Source organism: Sus scrofa, chromosome 1 (genome assembly GCF_000003025.6).
Source record: "Sus scrofa isolate TJ Tabasco breed Duroc chromosome 1, Sscrofa11.1, whole genome shotgun sequence".
NCBI classification, from domain to species: Eukaryota; Metazoa; Chordata; class Mammalia; order Artiodactyla; family Suidae; genus Sus; species Sus scrofa.
Window position 1 is genome coordinate 1,236,209 of NC_010443.5, and position 24,223 is coordinate 1,260,431.

General features: G+C 57.2%; 1 protein-coding gene across 3 annotated transcripts in view; it reads right to left on the bottom strand.

Annotated features, from left to right (window-relative positions):
- The window catches only part of SMOC2 (SPARC related modular calcium binding 2), a 139,577-nt gene that overhangs the window by 43,046 nt on the left and 72,308 nt on the right, over window positions 1-24,223 (bottom strand). For all 3 annotated transcript variants that reach the window (XM_021085691.1, XM_021085700.1, XM_021085688.1), the window contains exon 8: window positions 3,225-3,411. In XM_021085691.1, the coding sequence (XP_020941350.1) occupies window positions 3,225-3,411 (187 nt within the window). The remainder of the gene's footprint in view (window positions 1-3,224; window positions 3,412-24,223) is intronic.

The window sequence follows — 24,223 nt, forward strand, 5'->3', positions numbered from 1 at the left end:
TTTCCGCCTGGTGACCGTCCCACCTAGAAATCCTGCCTTGCAGCTGGCTGCCCTCTGCCTCGGCGTGTGTGGCGTCCTTGGCACACGTCAATAAAAACTGTGTGCTTTCTATGTATTTATTTATGGTGACACAGGCAAGGAGAAATACCTGATGATGGTGATGCATTTTATGTTGACGGGTTCTTAGTGTTCTTCTCCATCAGAAAATATAAATATAGAGAATGACTGCGGGGAAACCTGAACTGTCCAGCCAAATAGAAATCAAACATATCAAGTATCTCCCTGGAATGGCTTATTGCAGAAAATCCCACACAAAATAGCATTTCTGCAACAGAAGGTATTTAAACAGTAACGCAGGTTTACTGCTCCCCTCTTGCCACAGAAAGTAAAGCAGGACTGGTGAAGCGCGCCTGCAGCTTTACCAGATCTGCCTAAAGCTGACGATGCTGACACAGTCCCAGCATCCCTGGCTCCCTAGAGATCAGTTTAAACCAATTCCAGTTTTCTTGCCATATGATCCGATTCTGGCCAATAATTCATGAATTAACTCTCCCAGGGGACTTCTAGGAAAGGCTGTTCAGCTTCTAAGAGAGATGCGCTGTGTGTTCTCCGAGCACCGTGGTGTCTGGATGAGATGCCCGGATCCCTGAAGCCATCTTGTGACCAGGAGGGGAGTCTGCCCAAGGCAAAAACAACACTGCGAGGACGACGGAGGGAAGATCTGGGAGGCTGTGTCCCGAGCGGCATCACGAGTCACAGCATCAGCTGAAGGGAGCCTCTTCCATCTTCTTCTGATGACACAGCCCTCATCCGCCCATGTGTCAAACGCCACTACTGGAAGTGAAACGCTTCCTAATCAGTACATCCCACCCTTTTGACCCAAAGTGACCTAGATGCCAGCTCTGAGACCTGCACTGGGGGCCACGTTCGCCCCTGCAGTGCTCCCCCAGCTATCAGACCCGACTCTGACGTCGGCATTTCAGGGAGCCCCCAGCCGCTGGTGAGCCTGCCCCCTGCCCCCGGTGAGCCTGCCCCCCGCCCCCGGCCAACAGCGCCTCTCCCTGGTCCTTGCGTCTCTTCCTGCGGGGAAGCGTCTTCAGCAGCATGTTTGCCCGGATCGGGCTCGTGTGCTTCTTCCCTTTGCTTCTGTCCCTGTCCTTCCGCTGGCGCAGAAGCCTCCTGGAAGCACAGGCTCCCTAGGGCAGCGCCCGCAGCACGGAGGGCATTCGAAGGTTGGCTGATTAAAAAGCGAACCAACGGCTGGTGGAGGGAGCTGTGTCAGAGCTCAGAGCTCTAGGAGGTCGCCCACCTCCATGCTGGACGGTCACACACACGCCCTGCTCTGCAGGTCAGGCCTGTGCTGAACGAGGGGCCCATGAGCCCCCCCGCCATGTAGCCCTGGTCGGAGGGGACGTCCCGGCCAGTGAGAGCAAGGGGACACCCCCAGGGGTCCGTGGTGAAGGCTTTCCTTGCTGTCAAAAAAGCCAAAAGACGTCGTCCTGGTTAAGCGATGTTTCTAAAATCCAGGACGGGAATAAAAGCAAGCGGGCTGGAGACGAAGGTCAGAGGGAGCAAAACGGCTCATTCAAGTCACGTCCTCGAAGAGGTGACCTGGGAGGCGGTCGCGGTCGAGGCTGGCTGGCCGCGCTGGAGGCGCACTGGTTCCGAGGCCCGAGCCGGGCGGGGAGCCCAGATCAGACGCCTTCTCCAGAGTCAGGGCTGTGCCTGGTCCCAGGGTGTGGGGCTCAAGGACAGTCAGCAGCATCGAGAAGAATGAATGAATGACGGGGCAGGAGAAATGCACAGCTGGAGGCCCAGGGCACCCGTCCCCCGCTGGGTCTGATTCAACCCCATTTCCTGAGACTCAGAGAAGAGGGAGTCAGCCCCCCACAGGCACAGTCGGGGGCGGGCGGGGGCGGAGGATGAGAACCCGGCGCCGTGTCTGAATGATGCCGGGCAGAATGAAGTCAGGACGAGGGAGGGAGGGGCCTCTGGTGTTTCCTGTCGGATCGTCACATGAAAGGGTCACAGCTCCTACAGGGATAGTATGACAAGCCACCTCCTCACCCCAGAACCAGGCTCAGAGCCGGGTGTGGCAGCGTCAGGACGTGGCTGGCCGACGTGAAGACAGCGGCCTCCAGGACACGGCGCCCCCGCTGGGGGCCGGTGGCGGCGGGGCTGGGGACAAACGCCCCCTGGACCCTCAGACGAGCCGGAATCTGAGGGCACAGAATTGGCCTCCGAGAAACAGCCCTCCCTCCGCACCTGCTCGCCCGGACCGCAAACGCAGCGTCTCACACAAACCTCGGGAGGCTCGTGGTCTCTTCACGTTTGAAACCATCTCTGCTGACCCAGGCAGGGTCAGGACCCTGGGTCCAGCCAGCTGGTCTCCCCGGTGAGGCAGATGGGGCCGGGGTGGGGGGCGACTTTGTCCTGGGGAAGCTCTGCCGGCCACTTGCCCCTGCCCCCGGGATCGGCATGGCCGAGTCTCCCTCCTGCTCACGCATCGTGGTCACACTCAAGAGCTGGGGGCCATCTGAGCGAGTGTCCACGTGCCTAATCTGACCCTGATGGACGCTGATATCTTCCTGTGTCTGTGAACTATTTTCACACAAACCTATGAAAACCCAAAGGTCTGTGCACAGCAGGAAGAGCCGCGAGCCCACCCTCACGGGCGTTTGCACGCGTTCCACCAACAACGGGCAGGTGCTCTCCGGGCACTTGGGAAATTTGGTGCTTTGCTCAAACGCTCGCACTTGCAGAGTGACGGCGGCTGAGTTGGGACCAGAGCCCCGAGTAGGCACTGCCGCCTGACGCCAGTCCCTCTGTCTCGCTGAGCAGTCATTTCGGGGCCCAACTATCTCCCCACCACAGAGCCTCTCCGGGCCATCGGTTCTTGGGCGGCGTGTGGCCCCCTTGGCCACAACCAGGATGAAAGAGGCTGCAGTCGACATGTGACACATCTCGGCGCCCACCCCGGTCTGGACCCCAGAGCACTGTTCAGAGCCCCAGCCCGCGGGACTACGAGGGGCCAACGTGGCCTTGGAAGTCCGCCAGCCCCATGCGGCCACTGCCCCATCAGTTCACCTTCTGTCCCCACTTCACAGAGAAGCGGGTGAGGTCTGGGGACGGAAGCCACATGCCCAGAGGGTGGCAACTGTGAGAGGGTCTGCCACTTAGGGTTTTCCACCTGCGCCTGCTCCTCGGGCCCCCGGGAGGCTTACCTGGTGGACGTGCCGGGGATGGGGCGTCCAGTGTCCACCAGGACGCACCAGCAGTAGCCTGTGGATGGGTGGCACTGCACCGGCTTGTAGAGGCCACCGTGGGCACACTCGGGGATGACCACATTGTCGTTCTTGGGCTGCCTGGCCTCTTCCAGGGCCGACTGCTGCTCCTGGTCACACGAGGACACTGCAGTGGGAGGGAGAAGGTGTGAGCAGGCACTGGGCACACAGAGCCGGGGGGGCGCCAGGGCCGGGGGCAGGGGAGTGCAGCACAGGGAACAGCTGCAGGTGGGTCAGCGAGGCCGTCGTGGTCAGGGACATGCGTCCACAGGCGCACCCCATGCACCATGGACGCCCGAAGGCCAGGCCGGACCGGGACCCAGGGGCGGCCAGGGTCCTCCGCCCGGGCCCTGAGCCGGGGACAGACGGCAGGCACACGGTCTAGTCCCCGGAGTCCCGACACACAGGCCTCACTGCCCACACCCACCTGCCACCCGCCCGGAGCCCCACAGAGGCTAAGTCTGGAACCAGACGTTGAAACCTCAGCTGCAGTGCTTCTGGAACAGGCTGCGGACTGCGGAGAATCGGTCAGGAAGAGGCGGCCCCACGCAGCGCTGCGGCCAGGGGCGCTCAGCTCGCGGACCCACCCACACGAGACCCCACTTTCAAACGTTCCAGGGCCAGGTGCCACGTCTTCTATGTCAATGCATTGTTTCTTTTCCAGCTTAGATCCATCTTCCGCCCCAGGCGGTTAGATTGAGAATGTCTTGGAAGGTGTGTGTGTCGATAAGACACAGACACACACTCAGACACCTACAGACGCACACTCAGACACGTATACAGATACACACTCAGACACGTACAGACACAAACACACACACAGACACGAGACACACTCAGACACACAGACACACACAGCTACATACACAGACACACGAGCACAAACGCACACACACACTCAGACAATACACAGACACACACTCAGACACACACACAGCTACACATAGACACATGAGCACAGAGAAACACGCACACACACACTCAGACACAATACACAGACACACTCAGACACACACACACACACACGCAGAGATGCACACAGACACGTGCTCTCTGCAGAGGCTCCTTTCCAGACCAGCTCTAGATGCTTGCTAACTACTGAAAACACACAAATGAGAAAACTCCGTACTCAGACCACAAATCAACGAAGAAAGGCACACCGAGGTTGGAGGAAGGACAAGCCAGGGGCGAAGGTGTGCGCCTCCATCCGAGGCTGCCTCTCGGTGAAATGCACACGGTGTGTGGACAGCACCGCGCCCGAGCACAGCCCGCGCCTGCAGTCTGTGCCCCGTGGGCCGGGGCGGAACCGGAGCCCAGCACGAACCCGCCCCCTTGCTCCAGGCCCCGCCTCCCTCAGGTGTGACGCCCCCCGGCCATTGAAAGAAGCCACCCCGTGAGTCGAAAAGATACACGCACCCCAATGTTCACTGTAGCACTCTTTGTCAAAGCCGAGACGGGGAAGCAACTTAAATGTCCATCAACAGAGGAATGGAGAGAGAAAATACGGGACATACATACAGTGGAATATTAGCCATAAAAAGAACAAAATAATGCCATCTGCAGCAACATGGATAGACCTAGAAATTATCATACTAAGTGAAGGAAGTCAGACAGAGAAAGACAGATGTATGAGATCACTAATATGTGGAGTCTACCTATACAAAAGAATTTGCAAAACAGAAACAGACTCAAAGGGTCCAAACCAAATTCACGGATACAGCACAGCGGAGACGAGGGGCAGGAGGGAGGCATTGGGGGCTGGGATCGCCACATGCGCTCTCCCACCCCAGAGAGAGACGGGTGACGAGGACCTGCTGGGCAGCACAGGGGGACCTACTCGGTAACACTTGGTTACTGTGTGACAACCGGTACGGAAAGACTCTGCACGAGAATGGACACCTGCACGTGTGTAACGGACTGCCTTGCTGTGCCCATGACACCAACACAACTACCTAAGCCACCTCTACTGCAGTAACATTTATCCAAACAAACACACAAAACGAAGCCGCCACTCTCTCCAGCCTCATCTGGTCTGGAAGTGGAAGTGAGCCTGACCTCCGAGCAGAAGGCGCCTGGTCTGCCGGCTCCATCACCAGAATGAGTCTGCTGTGCTCAGTGCTGCTTGGACGGTAGTGAACTGAGTGGAACAGGACAGGAGGTGAAGGAAGAACGCTTTCTCCTTCACGAGAAGGCCACACTCCGACGAGAGCATCATCCAGAAGACATCTGGCGCAGACTGTTCCAAATGCTCCTTCCCGAACTGCTCCTTCCGGCCGCACACCACGGAGCTCCCGGCACGGCGCAGCGGAAACAAATCCGACTGGGATCCACGAGGTTGCAGGTTCCACCCCTGGCCCGGCTCAACGGGTTATGGCCGTGAGCTGTGGAGTGGGTCGCAGACGCGGCTGGGATCCCGCATGGCTGTGGCTGTGGTGGAGGCCGGCAGCGGTAGCTCCAATTTGCCCCCTAGCCTGGGAGCTTCCATATGCCCCAGGTGCAGCCCTAAAAACCGAAAAAAAAAAAAAAAATCCACACCAGCAAATTAAACCTCCTCCTCACTCACTTTATAGATTCCAAACATGGGGCTTGTTTCTGGTCTGTCCCTGGAATGGGGTGTCTCTGGGCTTGGCGTCGGGCCACTGACTCCAAGGCATCTCAAACGGACACCCCGCCCAGGACCCTCACGCCCAGACCTGGAGGCAAGCCTGGTGTCCGGACTGACCTTGGCTGGTGTCCCCGCTCGTCCCAGAACAGGCTCCCCTGTCTTCTGGGGTCCAAAAATGCCATTCTTTTCCTGTCACATTTCTCTTTAAGAGGGAAAAGAAAACCGCCCATACATTGGGCAGATATAGTTTAAATAAAATCTTTACAGCAGTTTTCTGCTTGGAAAGTCACGTTCCATAAATTACGCTGTATCCTGCTCTGCAGCTAACTAGGGTTTACTGGGCTTTAGCGACTGTGCACGGGACGTCAAGCAGGTGGGAAGCCCCAGGGAGCTGACTGTGTCGCAGCTGCCTGGGCCCCAGGCAGGGGCCTGGTGCTCAGGAGCGAGGTGCTGACGCAGGTGCAACGCAGAGACGGGACACAGTAAAGACGAAAGGTTCGCCCTGCAGTCTGACGCAGGCCCGGGTCCATGAAGGTCGACCCTCACTTCCTTACTTTTCCAGCACTAAAGCCAGTGATTTGATAGAACAGGCACGCAAGACGCTTCTTGTGAAGATAATGACCCAGCGTCACGACGTCATGTTAGAAGGCCACCCAGGTGTCACGTCTCCAGTCCCTCCGTGTGCAGCGTGCGGGTGATGGCACGAGTTTCGTGCGCGCAGAGATCAGCGACCGTGTCGCCAGATGCTGCTCCCGGGCACGTCCTGGAAGAACACGAAGGTGAGGGTCCCCTTGGCCGCCTCCCAGCGCTCCTCCTCAGGGGCCCAGAGAGGCCCCTTCAGGCTGGCCTCAGCCTCAGGAAGACGGACGAGGTAGCTGGAGGCTGCCTTGCCCTGTGTCCACAGCCCGCCACTGCCTCAATTCTCACAGCTGTGCGACGTCACTTGACGACCTAGAGACAGGGCGGAAGAAACGGGCGCCAGGCCACAGGTGCACGTCTGTTCCCAAAGCAAACGCCCCGGGTCCCACGACAGCGACTGCCCAGGCCCTCGGCTCCGGCTGCAGAGGACCGGGCGCGGCCCCATCCGGGCCGATCAGAGGCTGCCTCCCGGGATGGCGTGAGGCTTGTGAGCCTCTGGACCACGGGAGCCACTCCAGGCCCAGAGCTGTCCAACTGCCCTCTGCCCTCCAAGGCATCTATGTGCCTTCACCAAATTCCCTGTGGCTTTCTTTGTTCAGAAGTGGGTCTCTCCTCACTCTCTCTTTTTTTTGGGGGGGTTAGAATTTAAGAGTTTTAAACAGCACAGTTATGATTCTAAAACAAGCCCAGGTCAGAATCAGGCATGTGGAACCCACTGATGGCCTGGCTGCTGATCTGTGGTGACTTTTGCTCTGGACACTAAGAAGAGACCCACGCAGGGGTTCCTCGTACACAGTCCGTCTCTGGCTCCCAAAACAGCACTGGCCGCCGCATGCCTGGTAAGCACCACCCAACTGCTCAAAAATATCATGCTGATTATTTCCTGCAAGTTCTGCACTTTTGTGCATGCTCTAGGTTTTGCTCAGCAAACTGAAAGATGCATAAGTCACACCCACCGCTGAGCCGTGCGGTTATCTGAAAACGCTCTCACTCCAACTGTAACGAGGAAACTGGCCTGAAACAAAAACTTCCTTCTCAAGTGATAACAAGTCACTTCGGCTTGCGGGAAAGCACTGAGGAAGGGGCAGAGGCTGCCTCTCAGAGGCAACGGGCGCTTGCGTTTGGGAACTCGAAGCAGCCTCGTCCATCTGCAGCCGTAGCTCCACACTCAGGAGCCCCAGCCGCTGGCGGGGCCGCTCTTTCCGCGAGCTCTCCTGGACAACACACGGCTTCTTGAATGTTCCCTTGGCGCTTTTCCAGACATTTTATTAGTGATATAATTTATGGCGTGAGTGTCTGGGCACAAGATGCTTCACGTGCTCCATCCGGGGACACGCTATAGCTCAGACGTGGCTCTGGAAAAGTCTCCAGACATCCCTGTGGAGGATCTGACGTCAGAGCTGAAACTTCATCAGGAGCACAACAGGACAGACTGGGCAGCCAGCTCGTCAACTTTGCTGAGCAGGTTGGAAGACGCGGAGGATTTTCCTGCCGCGTCAGAAGACAGCCCACGCCTGTTTCTACCAACATCCTGGCTCAGGTCAGAATGGCTAATTGGCGCAATTTTACTTGGCGAGGGTGGCTCCATGTGGGGACCTGGGTTCTCTTGCTGCAACCACGCAACCGCGTCCTGCCTTTCAGTGCGGCTGCAGGTCTCCACAGACGCTCCGACGGCCCACGGGAGCCAAGGCTACGGTTCGTCCTCCCGAGACGGCCGGGCGCCCGGAGGGAAGGGCCCCTGCTCTGCCGGGGCCACAGCGCGATGGCCAAGCAGAGATGCTCCTGCCGTGGACTCCCCGGCAGAGCCGCCCCCATCCTGTGAAGGACGCTGGTCGCACCTACAAGAGGAAACGAGTGGCCGACAAAGGGACAAGGGATAAAGCCACTTTATCGCAAGCCCAGAGCTTCCTGAGACGCGTGCAAACAGAACCCCAGGAAGAAACCCGAGGGGACAAGTCCCAAACCCGTTTCAGACAAATGTCACCGAGGTTCCGCACACACGCGGAACGGGCTCCAGGATGGGACGGGCTCCAGGACGGGGCTTTTAGCGAACAAGGAGGGACGGAGGGAGCCAAACGGCAAGGGCGGAAGCTGCTCAGGGGGTCTCGGGAGGGACAGGACCCGGTGAGGCTCGGGCCAGGGCCGGCCGAGGACCAGGAGGAGGTGTGCAGGGAAGAGGGGACAGCGGCGCTGCCAGGGACCAACGCTGGAGCTTACGTCATCTTACTTAAAGTTAGGTCTGCACCCACTCCCAAAAGAACGTCCATCAACGGGAAAAGAAAAAAAAAAGCTTGGGATTTGGGGAAAAAATCAGCAAGAAAACAGAATAACTAATGCTCACAAAAATTCAAATTCTGATATCCATCTTAAGATGACAGGTGGAACTATCTATGTTTTTCTCTTTTATTCAGAAGGGCTTTGGCTGCATGATTCTCTCTCACCCTAAAGGCGGAGCTGCCCGTGAGGAGGGGGAGGCAGTGAGCAGAGCGGACTTTAACGTGAGGTCTTTCGAAGCGCCAGAAAGGAGCTCCCGCCGTGGCTCCGCGGTAACGAACCGACAAGCATCCATGAGGGTGTGGGTTCGATCCCTGGCCTCACCCGTGGGTTCAGGATCCCGTGTTGCTGTGGCCGTGGCGCAGGCCAGCAGCTGTAGCTCGGATTGGACCCCTAGCCTGGGGACCTCCATATGCCTCGGGCATGGCCCCAAAAGGCAAAAAAAAAAAAAGTGCCAGGAGAGGTAAACTGTGATGCAAAAAGCCACTGGATTTGTCCAGGGACCCCCTCCCCACACCCTCAGAGTGGGCATCAGAGAAACAGGCTGTGGACAAAAGAAAAGCTGAGCGTATTTAGATGATGCCAGGGCTGAATCAAGACTTTTGCCTCATGAGAGAGGCCTGAACATACCTTGAAGGGAAGAAAGAAGAAAGAGAAGCCTCTGTAATCAGTGAAGCCCCTGTTCCTGGGGAACTGCAAGGGACCAGGCCACTCCCAGACGGTCACCCAGGTGGCGGGCTTTCCGGAGCCAGAGTCACGGCACCGCGGAAGGTCCAGTTCCGGGCTGAGTCCGACCTGGCTGTTCTCTGACCTTGACTGACTGGTCTGGTCAGCTGTGCAGATCGCTCATCTCGCAGACGCAACACCCCCTCTGGGCCTGCCCGCCCGCCTCCCGCGTCCCTGGGGCCGATGGAATAATAAGCACAAACTGCTGGGGCTCTGAGCCAACTTACAGCACTGCCGCCCCCGAACAAAGCTTAACACAAAGAGAAAAGGCCCTACGAAGAAAAAGCAGTCGTGACCCAAATAAAAGCTTTATGTGGATTCGATACCACAGACGCAGAATTTTTACACAAGCACACACTCCACACACAATTCCACCGCCTGCGGATGGATGCCCACGCTCCCGCCGCATCGTCCCGATAACCTGACCCGTCAGGCGAGACGCACAAAGAGGCCTCAAGCAACGGAGGAGAAGTACGGCGGGTCAGCAGGTTTCAGGCCCGCGTTCTGCCCCTTCCGGGTCGGGAAGTGGAGGCGTCTACTCCCCGTTTCAAAGCTCTCTCTATAATTTCTTGGGCCGCCAGTCTCCGCATCCTTTACAAAGAGCAGCCGTCCATTCGACGTGCCAACCCCACTCTCGCTCAGGCCCCCGACTCTGCACCTGCCTGGGCGGTTCTCCTGCAGCATCAGCGGAACGAGGCGTGTGCAGGGGCTGCGCCCCCCCCGCCCCAACATGGTTGCGACAACTGTGCTGCACGTCTTCCAGGGCCCCTTCCGTCTAAGTTTTTCGAGGTCCAGGCAGTTGTGTTCGCGCCTCCTCTGCGCTGCGAGCTTGCCCGTGTGTGTGGCTTGGAAACGCCATCCCCTGGGCTGCCTGGCCCATCCTGAGCGGCGTCTGAGGCAGACATGGCCCCGGGCAGAGCGTCTGCCCGGGTACCGCTTCCTCAACACATCGGACTCGGAACACGAGCACAGCTCCAATTTGCTCCTAAATTGCTACGATCACGTAACAGCTCCGTGTGTTTAGAAAGCTACCTCTGTAAACCTAGTAGAATGTCCATCGAAAAACAGTTTATTCCCCAAACTAGCAGAGGTTAGCGACGTCTAAGGTGTCTGACGGTGTGTTCAAATAATCTGACCACCTCGGCGGGTTAGATTATAGCGAACGGGTGCCAGACATGTATGAACTTCCAGAAAAGAACACGTAAGTGATGAGCTCGTTAAACGGAGGACACTTGAGTTTAACACGATGAATTCTGCAGCATTTTCACAGGAGCAATAACAAATCATACGCGGTCAGCCTTCAGACGCGGCCGTGCTTCAGGAGGACGCTCGCAGCCACGTCAGTTTCGTGGTCACTTGCCTCTTCGGGGCTCCCGTTCAAGTTAGGGGCTTCGTGTCCACTCTCCAAAAGGCGGGACATCGTGAGACGCTAAAAACAAACCTGACATCCGTGAACCTGTCTGTGTGCCCACCTCGCGCTCCCCGCCACAGACCCACGCCTCTGCCAGCGGCGACTGTCCCGGGTTCTAAGCTCTGCTCATGAACCTGTCTCCTTTGGGCCGCTCTTAGTCACCCACACACTTTGCCAGGTGCCCCCTCCTGCCACAGTGCCCCCCGGCGGCGTTGCCACCACCCTTGGTGCTGATGGGGAGAAGGTCGCCTGCTGTTGGCGGTGGTTCCGGTGATGGGCTAAGGGACCGCGCGTCCCTTCTCTCACACCATCATCTGCTCCTGGAACATTCTGCTTCCCCAGACATGCCTCGTTTTTAAAGAATTACACAAAAGTGCTCTCCGACGGCAGCCAACGCCTTAGGAATCCCTCAGAAGTTGCTGCAGGTGTGGAGAAGGCGCCTGGACGTGACCTGAACAGCTCCCACCCGCCAGGCTCACAGCCGCTTGTGTGGCATTTAAACGGACGGGTTCTGTTTTCGATCTGCTCCCATCTCCTTGCTGATGTCTACCCTGACTCATGAAGAGGCAACCAGGCACATTCAGTTTTCAAAGTCAGGGGGTTTTTATTTAATCCTCCGATAAGCCTTGCAAAACCACGATGCCAGCACAGCGGGAGAAGGAGCAGAGGAATCGAGACTCAGCCTGGCCTCGGGCGGAGGGGGGAGGCCCGGAACCGGAGGAAGCGCCTGCCCGACGGCACCGACCCAGGCTCGCCGCCGCCCAGGTGCCGGGAGGAGCTGTCGGAATAACAGGCGGGTGTGGGTAGTGAGAAGGATAAGGTGTCTCGCCAATTTGCAGGGACTTTTTAAAAGTCTACAAATACTACTCATAACTCTTTTAGACACTGTGATGACATTACATCCTAAAAGCACATGGCTTCAGTTACAGTCACACTCTCTGGTTTTAGTCAAGGCAAAATTAACCTCTTTTTTTATTAAAGTGAACCACTTTGCTAGTGAAGTGGCAAAGCTCTCAGAAAACTGGGATTAGAGGAAAACCCCTCTGTCTGCTAGGAGCACATTCAAAGAGAGTCCAGTCACCCCGCGCTTCCCGACACAAGACTGAGCGCCTGCCCTCGAAAATCGAAGAGCGTCTCAGCCCGTCGACTTCGCCTGAAACCGGAGGCCCTGGACGGTGCCACACGGGTAAGAAAAAGAAAAGCCTAAGGGTCAGAAAGAAACCTTGAAAACGGTCTTTAATCGCACATGACGGGAAAGTATATGCAAAGGAAACAAAGCATCTACCAAAAACCTGCTCGAAATAAGAAACGCACACGGCAAGGTCTCAGGATATGACGACAATACACAAAATCACCTGAATTTCTACAGACCAGGAGTGGACAAGTGGAAGACAACTTTCTGTTTGTTTGTGCTTGTTTTTTTTATAGGGCCGCACCTGCAGCACATGGAAGTTCCCAGGCTAGGGGTCGATTCAGAGCTGCAGCTGCCAGCCGACACCACAGCCACAGCTACGTGGGGTCCCAGTCGCGTCTGTGACCTACACCGGTCCGAAACTAATCTGGTTCTTAATACACTAAGCCATGACAGGAACTCCCTGGAAGACATTTTTAAATGGCATTTGCAACAGCCTCAAAAACATAAAATGCCAAGAAGAGATTTATGAAAAGACGTGCAAGTCACTGAAAACTAAAGAACGTCATTCAGAAAAGTTAAAGATGAGCTTAAAGGAGAGGGGACACCAGGCCAGGGGATTAGAGGACTCGCTAGCGGCATGATGCGAATTCTCCCCAAACTGATCTGTGGAGTTAGAATAATTTCTACCAAAACCCTGTTTATGGAAATTGACATTTTGGCTCTACAATGTACATGGAAACGCAAAAGACTTAAAATACACAAAGCACTCTTCTAAAATACCAAAACCAGACAATAACAGCACCTTATCTGAAAAGTCATTATAAAGCTGCTTGAAATACTACTGGACTAAGAATAGTTAAACAGATTAACGGGAAAGAGTAAAATAGACACAAAAAATGTGCTCAGCTGACATCTAACAAAGCACCAGAGCAACTGCAGGAAAAGGAAGAGTCTTTCCAAGATCACTCTGGAACAACGGGCTGTCGATATGCCAATTTCTTTAAAAGCCTAACTCACACCATGCACAAACCTTTATCTGAAAAGAACCAGAGGTCTAAACAAAAAAGCTAAAAATAAAAAGCCTTTAAGGAAACTGGAGTAGCCCATCCTGGTGAGGCCGGGTTAGAGAAAGATTTTTAGAGCAGACACAGGAAACCCTAATCATAAAAGAAAACCTGGGTGACACTCCAGCTGCCCCGGACAACCTCCATGCATCAAAAGGCGGCGTTAGGCAGGTGGAGACGCCCCAGAAGGGAGAAGGCGCTCCCGACACACATCCGACAAAGACCCAGGCGCCTCCACAAGCGCACAAGTCAGTCGAAACCACGGATGACCTCCTCTGAGTTGGGCAAGGATGCGAACAGACATTTCACACTGCGTGACTGAGCAACAAGCACGGGAGAAAAGGACTGGGCAGCCCGTCCCCAGGAAAACGCGAAGGAAACCACGGGGACGCCCCCGGGGCCTCCGAGGGGGCTGAGGACACGCAGCCGGCGCACCCGCCGGGCAGGGGCTCCTGCAGTCTCTCTCAGTCCACATCCTGCCTGGGGTCTGCCAGGAGTAGTCAGGACGCACCCCCAAACGACGCGTGGGCACACACAGCAGCCTGGCTTCTTACAGCCCCACAGAGGAAAGGGCCAAACACTCGAGACCCGGGAAAGGCACGGACTGTGGTGTGTGCTCACAGTGAGCAGACACACGCCGGAACCACAGGTGTCGACGGTGACAGGGCCGGGCAGCGCGCCTCCCAAACCCGTTATAAGGCGTAAGGCGGACAACCCAGGAGTCCTACGGTGCTGGCTTTCCGTTTATCCACGCCTGTCACCCGGGGAGAAGGGACACCGAGGGCCGGATATCCAGAGGGTCTGCGTCCGGCCAGGCCTGGCCTGGGAACACAACGAACGCCCGGCAGAGCTGCTGGGAGCAGGTGCCCAGAGAGCCAGCCTCACCACGAGCACGACTGCAACAGACAAATCCACACCTAGATGTCCCCGAGGTTCTCCTAATCGCGATGAAACAGGGATCCCACGACAGGAGAAAATGCCGTCCGTTCTAACGGTCAATACATGTTTCCTTTTGGGCATGTGTCTGGGGGTGTGGACAGTGTCTCAGACTCAGTGGGAAGCCAAATACACGTCAGAAGGAGCGAGATGGTGCCCCGCGCAGCGGCACGGGTGGATCCAGAGCACTCTCACGCCAAGTGAAGACGGTCGGAACGGCAGAGACGTGGTGTCACTTGTACCTGGACTAGAAAATACGGCGCAAGCGACCCTATGCACGAGATGGACACAGACTCAGGGAATAGAGAACAGACCTGTGGGTGCCGGGGGGGGGACGGGGAGTTTGGGGTGTGCAGAAGGGATGCAGAACAAGGCCCTGCGACCGCGCACAGGGCGAGCAACCCCGCTCCTGTCACACCCCGCCCGGGAACGCACACGGAATTACCTCAGCACTGCACACCGACCAGACTTCGCCGAAAACATTAACTGATGACCCAACACGGCACGTACACGTGCGGGTCCGTCGGCGGCTCCCACGGGATGGCGCTTCACAGATGCCGGGTCTTTCCTCCGTCCTGTGAGCAGCACGCGGAGCTCCGTCACCGCCACACAGGGAGCCCAGCAGGACAAGTGCAGACGTGAGCACAGACCGGGCAAGGCCAATGCTACCCCCGCTGGTAAGGTGCGCTTTGCACCAATGAGGCTCTCGGACCTCCAAGGACTGACCTGATTGGGTAAAAGTCGTGTTGCTAGAAGCGTGAGCTGGCCCAGGAGAATGTGCAGACGCTGCCTGGGCCTCGAAGTCAGCAGGTGTGACTCCACCAGAAGGGCCAGGGCACAGCCGCTTTCGGGCCTCGCCGAGCCCGCTGCAGCAACGGTCCGTGAGCCCCCATCCCTGCTCTGCTCTCAGTCTCCTGGGGGCGATGAACCCTGGTGTCCTGCCTCAGTGCCCCCGCTGGCCGCAGTCCCGTTGCCACTGGCTGGCCTGCTGCAGCTCAGGGACCTGCACAGACTAGTTTGTTTACCCTCAGTGGCCTCTGCCAAGTCCCAGTTGGCAGCCACAGCCCAGAGGGCTGGAAAACCCACCATTTCCTTCGCTGACGCCCACACGCGTCCTCAGAGTGGCTCTGCAGGGCCCTCAATGCTCCCCCCACCCCGTTTCCCCCACTCGGGATAATTACATGCACATTTCCAGGAGCAAATGGTGCTGTTGGCCCGATCCTTCCCCTCTCCCCATCCCCAGGGTTTCTGCACTCCCCCCCGCGTGGGTGGGCAGGTGTCTCCATGCTCTGTGACGCTGGGCTCACGCCTGGGAACCACCTGGCCATGGGACGTCTGCAGGCCCGAGACCAGCTGGGCTGGACACCTGCCTGTGTGTGGACCACTTCCCAGGGGCATGAGAGATGCCGGAGAGACCCAGACCCACCTGCAGCCTGGAGCCTCCACCAGAGATCAGTAGACCCAAGAGAAAGGAACATCGGACCACCCCGGGGCTCTTTGTTATGAAGCAGTAGCTGTCAGATACACAGTCATTCTGATGTCAGCTGCAGAGGGCAAAATCAATCTTCTATTTTCTTCACACCTCCTTAAAGCATTTTCAGAACGCTGTCAAAAAACGCTCTCGGCTACACCATCAAATAGCTTGCTCTCCTCTGGCACATGGTCACAGGCACTTACAGGCATAGGCCTCTGCATTTCCCACGCACACAACCAGCAGCTGGTTCACAGGAGCTGGGCAGACACCAGCACCGTGCAGACAAGGCAGTGGGGCTGCAGAGGGAGGGCCCGGCCCAGAGGCGGACCACAGGGTGGCCGGGGCCAGGGCAGAGCTCCCGAGCTGGAGGAATTTCCACCAGCCTCCAAAGCCTCACAAGGACAAGAATTTCAGGATCAAACTGGTGCTTTAAACCCTGGTGTCAGGCTGGCAGACAAAGGGCAGGTTCCAGGCTGTCCTTATTCTTACAAGGGATCACAAGGATTTAATCCAAGGCCACCAGACGTACATGATCTAAAATAACGAACCCCACGGACAGTGACACAGCAGTAAAAATGCACAAGAAACGCGGCACCAGTCCGTGACGATGTGGTGCTGAAGCAAAGGTGCGACCACAGCCCCTCTGAGGCCCCGGCCACCTCTTGAGGCTCTGGGGTGGACACGGAAACTTCGTCAGCACGAAGGGACCTTCCGTCTTCTGTCTCCACGGGCGCATCAAGAGCTCCGGGGCTCAAAGTGCACGCCGTCGGCTTCAACACGGCGCACGCTGTACTGCACGATGACACGGCCACGTCGTTACACTGGCAGATGTGAGAAGCTTAATTGCGACATCAACAGAGGCCTGCAAAGGACCCTGAGGCTTGCGAAGGGCCCTGCCCGCAGAGATGCTCCAGGGCAAAACGATGAAATCCGTCCAGCAGGGTCCACTCCTAAAACACGTGTGTGTTGTGCACATGGGCACACGGCGGGCGGGTGGGGGGGGAACCGCCAATACCGTTCAGCGTGTGCTTAGGACAACAGGCTTTTCACCGTGACTTTACTTAGTAACACGTTGATTCTGTGAGGGGGCTACTGTCTTTCCGAACAAGTTGGGTGACTGGATGGAGAGGACACCACCCAGGCGAGGCCATCAGAGTAACGGGCGGCAGGAACGGAGGTGGGACTGCGCCGTCCTGGCCCCAAAGTCCTGGTCTGAGACAAGCCTGCGTCTCAGAACTGAGGTCTTAATGTTTGCACACACTGTCTGCATCAGTCATGGAGCTGCTTGCGGTTTTCCTTTTAATTACACAACACGGATGATCAAAAACGGAAAAAAAAAAAGAAAAGAAGTTGCCCCTTTAGAATCTGATTTTCTAGAAAAGGCTGACTGGGTGGGGGGAGACCTTGAAACTTAGTTTTAATGAAATATAATTATTCACAGGTCCACTTTCAGTAAGAAATCACGCTGGGACTCACGATGCCACGGCTTTGCCCCTAACGGCATGTGCTTATAATCACGTGTATAACTGAATCCGCAGGAAGAGATTTAAGCTTAACTCTGAAATCCAGGACCGCGGCCGTGTTTTCAGGTGCCGTGGGCGTGGGACCCGGCTTCCTGCATGTGCTCCTTTAATCCGGACACTCCGAGGTACACACACGCCAGGCGGTTTTACCGTGAGGAACCCCAGGCCCTGAGGAGCTGTGCATCTCACTCAGGAGGCAGAGCCACGAAAAGCTGGGAACTGGGCGGCAAACAAGCCCACGTCCCCGCCCTTCCCCGCCTTCCTGCCCCCCATCCCCACTCTCTCTCCCTCCCCACCTGATCCCCGACCCCTGCCCACCTCCTCCCTGGCCCCCTACTCCCTGGCTCCCTCCCCGTTCCCTCCTTAGGAGGCAAGCTGAGCACCAGGCCATCCAGCAGCACCCACTGAACGGTCAACAGGTAACTGGAAACCCCAGTCTACTCCTATTTCCAAAAAAGTAAGAGACGCGCATGTAATTCATGGATCCCGTTTCTCTGGGAAAAAAAAAAAAAAAATAGTGACCAAGGGAGTGACCAGAGCCACAGACCCAGGCCCAAGAAACCGTGACCTAGAAGCCACCTCCCCTCGGAACGCGAGGCCCAGGGAGACCCGGCCCCGGCAAAGGCAGTCGCCCCAGAAGGGTCTCGGAGCCTGACGGTGATGGGACCCGTCGCCCCTTCCTGCCCTTGCCGCTCTGTGTCCTCCAGAATGTTCTCACCACAACAGTCCCGTCAACGTGAGTCTTGAAAACGCAAATCCAAGTGTCCTCTTTCCCACTCTTTCCTTTTCCCCCACGTGGGCCCTAATTCTCCATGCGCCCCTGGACCCCCAACAATCACCACGTCAGCCTCGAGGAGTCTCAGCGAGGGACCCACCCAGGGAGCCTCGCCTGCCGCTGCGCTCCCACGAGACCTGGGCCAGCCCGCGTCCGCGGGTTTGGACAGCTGTTGCCGCTGGACAGTGGGGGATGGACACGTTGGGGGACAGATAGCACCCGTCCACGAGCAGCCAGCCGGGAAGAGCCTGCGGTGGCCCCACACTCGTGGCCTCCGAGGGCCACTGCCAGCCCCTCCCTCCAGAACCCCGGCAATCCCGTTCTCGGGGACGGGCTGACCTGGCAGATGAGCGAGCACAGGGGACAGTGGCTGTAGGAGGGGGCCAGGGGTCCTTGAAGGGGAGCTGGCAGGAGCAGGTCCCACGCTGGCCAGTTTTCTCCAGCTGCCTGTTCAGAGGGGTGCGCGTCCAGACATGCACAGCGGGTTCAAACGGTTCAGTTTGCATTTTCCTTCCCGTCAAGCTGGACCCTTGGGAGGCTCGGCCTCAGAGGAGGAGGCACCCCCGCTCCGCCGGCGGGGAGCACACAGACGGTCCCCTGGCAGAATCCCGCGCCCCATTCCCGGCCTGCACCACCGCCTTGCAGGGACAGAGTGCCCAGCGGGATGGGAGCAGGACACTGCAGAAGCATCAGGAGGAACAGCAACGGAGGCTGGTTCTTAGTCACAGAGTGACCGCTGTTGAACCTGTAGCCACAGGAAGAAGCAGCTCCATGGGGAGTGGTCTCTGGGACAAGGGGCCCTGGGTCCCCAGAGGCCAGCCCGGCCCCCACGCCAACCGAGCTGCTCTTCTTTCCCCTGGGGGACCTGAGGGTCAGATAGGCCCCTGAAGCCCTTCCTGATGTGGGGGGGACCTGAAGACACATTTTGGCAGATGTGTTCAACAGAGCAGATACTAAATATTTACTCTGTGTCATCTAATAAGGCCACATTTGGTCCCAATTAACACACACGGCCTCCTGCGGTCCTGGATCTGAACAGAATGTCTCCAGAGAGATACAGGAAAATGTGCTCAAAGCTTCGTGCTCAGGGAAACGAGAGAATAATCACAACGCCACACGCTTCAGCCCTCCCGGGGTGACCGTCATCAAAACTCCGGCAAATAACCGGTGCTGGAGACGACGCAATGCGGAGAAACAGGTGCCACCGTGCGCGGCGAATGAGGGTGCGAAACAGCACGGCCAACCACAGGACAGTCTGCCAGCCCCTCAAGGTGTCACATGCAGAACCACAAAGTGACCCAGCAATTCAACTGCTGGGTTTCCGCCTGAGAGAAGTGACAACGTGTGTGTGCACGGGAGCGTGTAAGGTGTGTTCAAGGCAGTGCTGTCCCCAGGGCTGAGCGGTGGGAACACCCCAACGTGTGTCAGCTGGTGAAAAGAGAATACACGGGGCGGTGCACACGACAGAATATGAGCGGGCACAGAAAGGGGTGCAGACGGGGGTGGGGGGGGCAGCCTGGGAGGGATGCGGCTTCTGATGGAGGCGGGGAAGCCCCCGGCAAGCTCTGAGCAGAGTGGCTCCTGCTTTGCAAAGACCAAGGCTGAGAAAGCTGCAGGGGGAGAAGAAGGAAGCAGAAACAGGCATGAGGGCCTGGGCCACGGGGTTCATCCACGCAGAGGTCCAATCAGAGCGGACGGCACGGGATTCCTCCAATCAGAGCGGACGGCACGGGATTCCTCCAATCAGAGCGGACGGCACGGGATTCATCCAATCAGAGCTGATGCCTCATGGATCAAAGTCAGTTCATTAACCACTGAGCCACGAAAGGAATCCCCGAAAAGGTATTTTTTAGATAAAATACTTAATACGCGTTTGATTGTACACAGACACGTGCACACAGATACACCACATCAGGCCTGGGAGTGAATCAAAATCCTTAGGGAACAGATGAACATTTTTCAAACCTGCTGGCTACCCGGTCAGGTCAGGCAGGTCACCGTAGCTGGTCATGCACGATGCCTGGCCAAGAGCCCGCGTCAGGCAGCAGTTTGATCGGCAGGAGGACCAGACAGGACGCCGAGACAGGCAGCTGTTGGCAGAACGTCTTTCCGCTGACCTTGGGGGTGAAGGCAGGGGTTCTAGTCTTACTTTCACGACGTGAGTCATCTGCAAAAAGCCCCCCGCCGCGGGCCAGTCCCGTCAATCCCAGTCTCTAACGCAGCTGGCAGGAGGAGACAGGCACATGGGTCCTACCAACTTTCCACCCGAGTGAAGAGCACGCCCAGACCTTTCACTCAGTGCACGCCTCACGCCGAACCGGTACTGGCACAACCCCTGAACTTCACTGCGGCAGGGAGACCTTCCTCAGAAATGCCATCAGACCATTTCTACCTGAATCCCCCAAAGCAGATATCCAACCACCTCTGTGGTGAACACACACACACACACACACACACACACACACACACACACACACACACGGTTCTCAAGAAATGTCCTCTTGCTATGTGCCAAGTCCAGCTCTGACCTCTCCCATTAGCAGACTGGACACTCGTGGCCCCACTGGCTTCCATGGACATGCTCTGGTTACCTGGAGTCATCTCCTTGTTACCATAGAGATGAGATGCTGACTGATGATCAGAGAGGTTGAGCAGGACTGTCGCAGAGCCGAGCATGGAGCCCAGCTCAGCCCCACCCCTGCCCTTCCTGGCACAAGACCCTGGTGCTCTGGGAGGGACGGTCAGTCCCAGAGCAGCCCAGCTCACTGTGTCCCACGCAGAACACAGTGCGCTGCGCTGCCCACCCCCACCTCCCCTGTCCCCTGCGTCGCTCCCCAGGTAACAGTGAGGAGGCCCTGGCTTTGCGTGCGGGGCCCCGGGATGGAGACGCTGCTGCTCCCCAGTTCTTGCACCTGCGGCCCCTCCACCTTCCTGAGATGCCCTTCTGCCAACGTCACCTCCCATCATGACCCTTGTGGAGCCGGCCCCCTCCCCAGAGGACAGCCTGGCCGGGGAGAACTGCCCGCCTCTGCCCAGTGCTCACGGCAGACGCGTTCCACAGCAAGGCAGGCTTCCTAGCCCGCTGTCCACAACACAGACGCCCTCAGGGGATGTGGGCCAAAGTCACCTCGCAGAGAGATCACACAGAGGGGACAGGGACGGAGTCTCCCTGCAGCATGGCAGCAGGGCATCTGGGATCACAGACCTGGGCTAGACCCTGGGTGCAGCCGCTCGCAGATGTTGAAAGGCGTACTGTCCCCAAAGCAGGAAGAACAGGGCTGCACTAAGTTCAAACACAAAGCCCTCTGCCCGCTGCCCAGGACGTTCTCTCCCAGCTGCAGCTGCGGTTCTACAAAGGATACCGGGTCGTTTGGGATCTCATTAATCCAATGACAGATTACATCTCATTTACACAGGGAGAACCCCGTAAGTCAGTGAGAGTGCACAGGCCCGTGTGTCCGCACGGCTGGTGTGTGTTCAACCCGCTGAGATACAGTTTGCGGCCTCCATGACTGTTTTCTGTACTTGGGTTTGTATATAGACGCTGGAGTGCTGAAATCTAAGAATTAAACCTGGCTGGAATTAAAACTACCTTTTATAGTTAGGAAACTTGGATAGACTGTCATGCACATTTTTTCAGGTAGATTAATTTTTTTGTTTTCATCTTTTTAAAAATTTTATTAACCTACTTATTTTTTATTAGGGTACGGCCGATTTACTGCGCTGTGTCAATTTCTGGTGAACAGCAGAGTGACCCAGTCATACATATACCTATGTTCTTTTTCTCATACTATATTAATATTTTTAAATAAAACTTCCACAGTGCACTTTTAAAAGGAGCTATTTGATTTATTTTAATATTTTAATCTTTTCAGATGACCAACACTTTAAACCTGAGGAATCTAGTTGGCATCTTGAGGTTTTGTAATGTCATATTTGAAAAATGGGATAGAAAGGGAAATGGAAAAATACCATTTTAAAACTTAGAAATGAAAGAAAATATAATTGGTGTGATTTTTCTCTGGGGAATGCAATCTACCGTGATTTAAAGCAGCATCAAAAGATAATAATCTTTTGGCAATGATTTTAATGTGTGCCATAAACCAAAAATTATCAACCCCGAGCAAAGCTGAAAAATGTTTCCACCGAGGGGGGTCCCATAAAGTCGCGGAACATCCTGGAGGCAGCACATCTCTTGGACGGAAAACAGAGCCGTTTTTAATGGTTTAGGGAGGGAGAAACACTGTTCTCCCAAGTGGGTGGAGGACTTCAGAGATGGCAGAGGTGGGGCCTCTGCGCTTTCCAGCTCACATGCAAAACTTAAAAGGCAACACATGCAAAGCCCCCTGAACCCAGGGGCTCGCCCGGCAGAGCTGGAGAGGGGCCCGAGTGTGTCCCGGGCCCGGCGGGGTGAGGGGGTTCCACGGACCCTCTTGGTGGAGCCTCAGGCAGAGACGGCGCACAGCCCCTCGCTGCCCCACCAGCCGCGTCTTTGCAGGACAGAAGGGGACCCAGCACCCGGGGCCAGGTCGCCGCGTCCACGCTGAGGCCACCGGCCACGGCCGCTGGTGCCCTGGGCCGGGGTCTCGCCTCCTCCTGGCCAGGTGGGCCCACGAAGCCCGGTGAGCCGGACGGGAGGGGACGGCGCCCTGTGTGGAGCGGTGAGAGGAAGCTCAGCCTCCCCAGACGGCGGATTCCTAGAGCGGCTAGACGGCACTCCTCGGGCCACTGCGGCCCACAAGGCTGACCCGGGCCGTCACACGGCACTGCAGCGGGACAGCCCTCCCCGGCCCCCCAACGACATGGGGGGGCACTGCGTCTCCTTCCCCGGAGCAGGGCAGAGACGCGGATGCAGACCCCACCCCGACGGCCACCCCCCACCCTGCACGCTGTCCCCCAACCCCCAGCAGCCCCCAGCACTAAGCAGGTGCTGCCCGCCGGGGAGAAGGCCGCCCCGCAAACACACGGTTCCTGTGAAACAGAGACTGAGACAGAGAGCCCGGCCGTGCTGTCCTGACTAAAAAGATAAGCAGAGGCCACCCCCAACGCGCCATCTGGGGGACCCCGGGTCCTACCCCCCCCCGGAAGCCCATCACAGGGAGGAGGGGAAACTCCTCTTCTCAAAGTCAGAGGATTTAAACCTCACCCTCATCTGCAAAAGCCCTTCGCAGAAGCAGCTCTGCTTGAGCAGGAGCCTGGGCGCCGCGGCCGGGCCAGGTGGACACGCAGTTAACCGTCACCCTGGCCTCCGGCACCTTCTGCATGAGACAGTGACACAGCTCGTGATGAGCCAGCAGAAGAAACAGGAGCCTCTGTCCCATCCCAAGAAGTCACACCTCCCTTGGACATACCCTCCAGCCTCCAGCCTCCTGCACTGGGGATCTGGGGGCCTGGGGGCTCTATGTGGGGTCCCACCACAAGCGCAGGTCTGAAAATACAAACAGGCGGGAAGACAGGTGGACAGATGCAGGACAAGGCCACAGGGACACGGCCGTAAGAACAGGGCCACTGAGACAGGCTGCAGAGCCCCAGGAGCCGAGGTCCAGGAAGAGCCCCCTGAGACAGAGAGCTGAGAGCATCCGAAGGCCAAGTGGGCTGGTCCAGGAGCAGGACAGGGACCGAGAGTGCGGGTGAGACAGCACGAGCTTGGCTGGGGAAGAGCCTGGGGACGAGGGCAGGAGGCGGTCTCCTGGAGGAGACAGATGAAGGGGTGACCAGGCTGGGAGGGTGGACTGCACAAGAGGGTCAGCCTCCAAGCCAGCGTGGAAACCCCACCAGCCCCGCTGCCTTTGCCTGACCCCCGGTGGGCGGGAGGACTTGAACCCAAGGTTTAACAGCTGCCGAGGGTTGCCAGCAGCCTGTGTGCATTTTACCAAGGGCCTGGGCTGTGTGACCCGGATGCTACCTACAGTGATGCGAGAACCCTTCTTTCTGGGGGGGGGGGGGTGTCCTCTCTCTGTTTGAAACGCAGTGATTGGGAGCACGGCTCGGGCGGGTCAGAGGGCATTTCAGTCCCTGTCTCAGGGACCCTGACGTGCCACTGGGGCTTGGCTGGAATCCTCATCTTCCTCCTCCGTGAATCAGACCTGGCAACCATACCCACCCGGGGGCTGGTGGTGACACCAAGCAGGACAGGGGGATGACGAGGCCGGCGCGGTCTGCGGCCCCTCGAAAGTGCAAGAAGTGCTACCCCCTTATCATGATCCCTGTCCTTCCAAGCCCCCAAGCACACGCTCTTTTCCATATTCTAGACTGACTCAAGGGAAATCAGGTTGAAATCCAGAAACTATTCAGGGTACAAAGGGACAGGGTGCCGGCTTAATAAATAGACATAAAACTAAAGATAAAAAATAAAAATACATCAACTTAATATAATT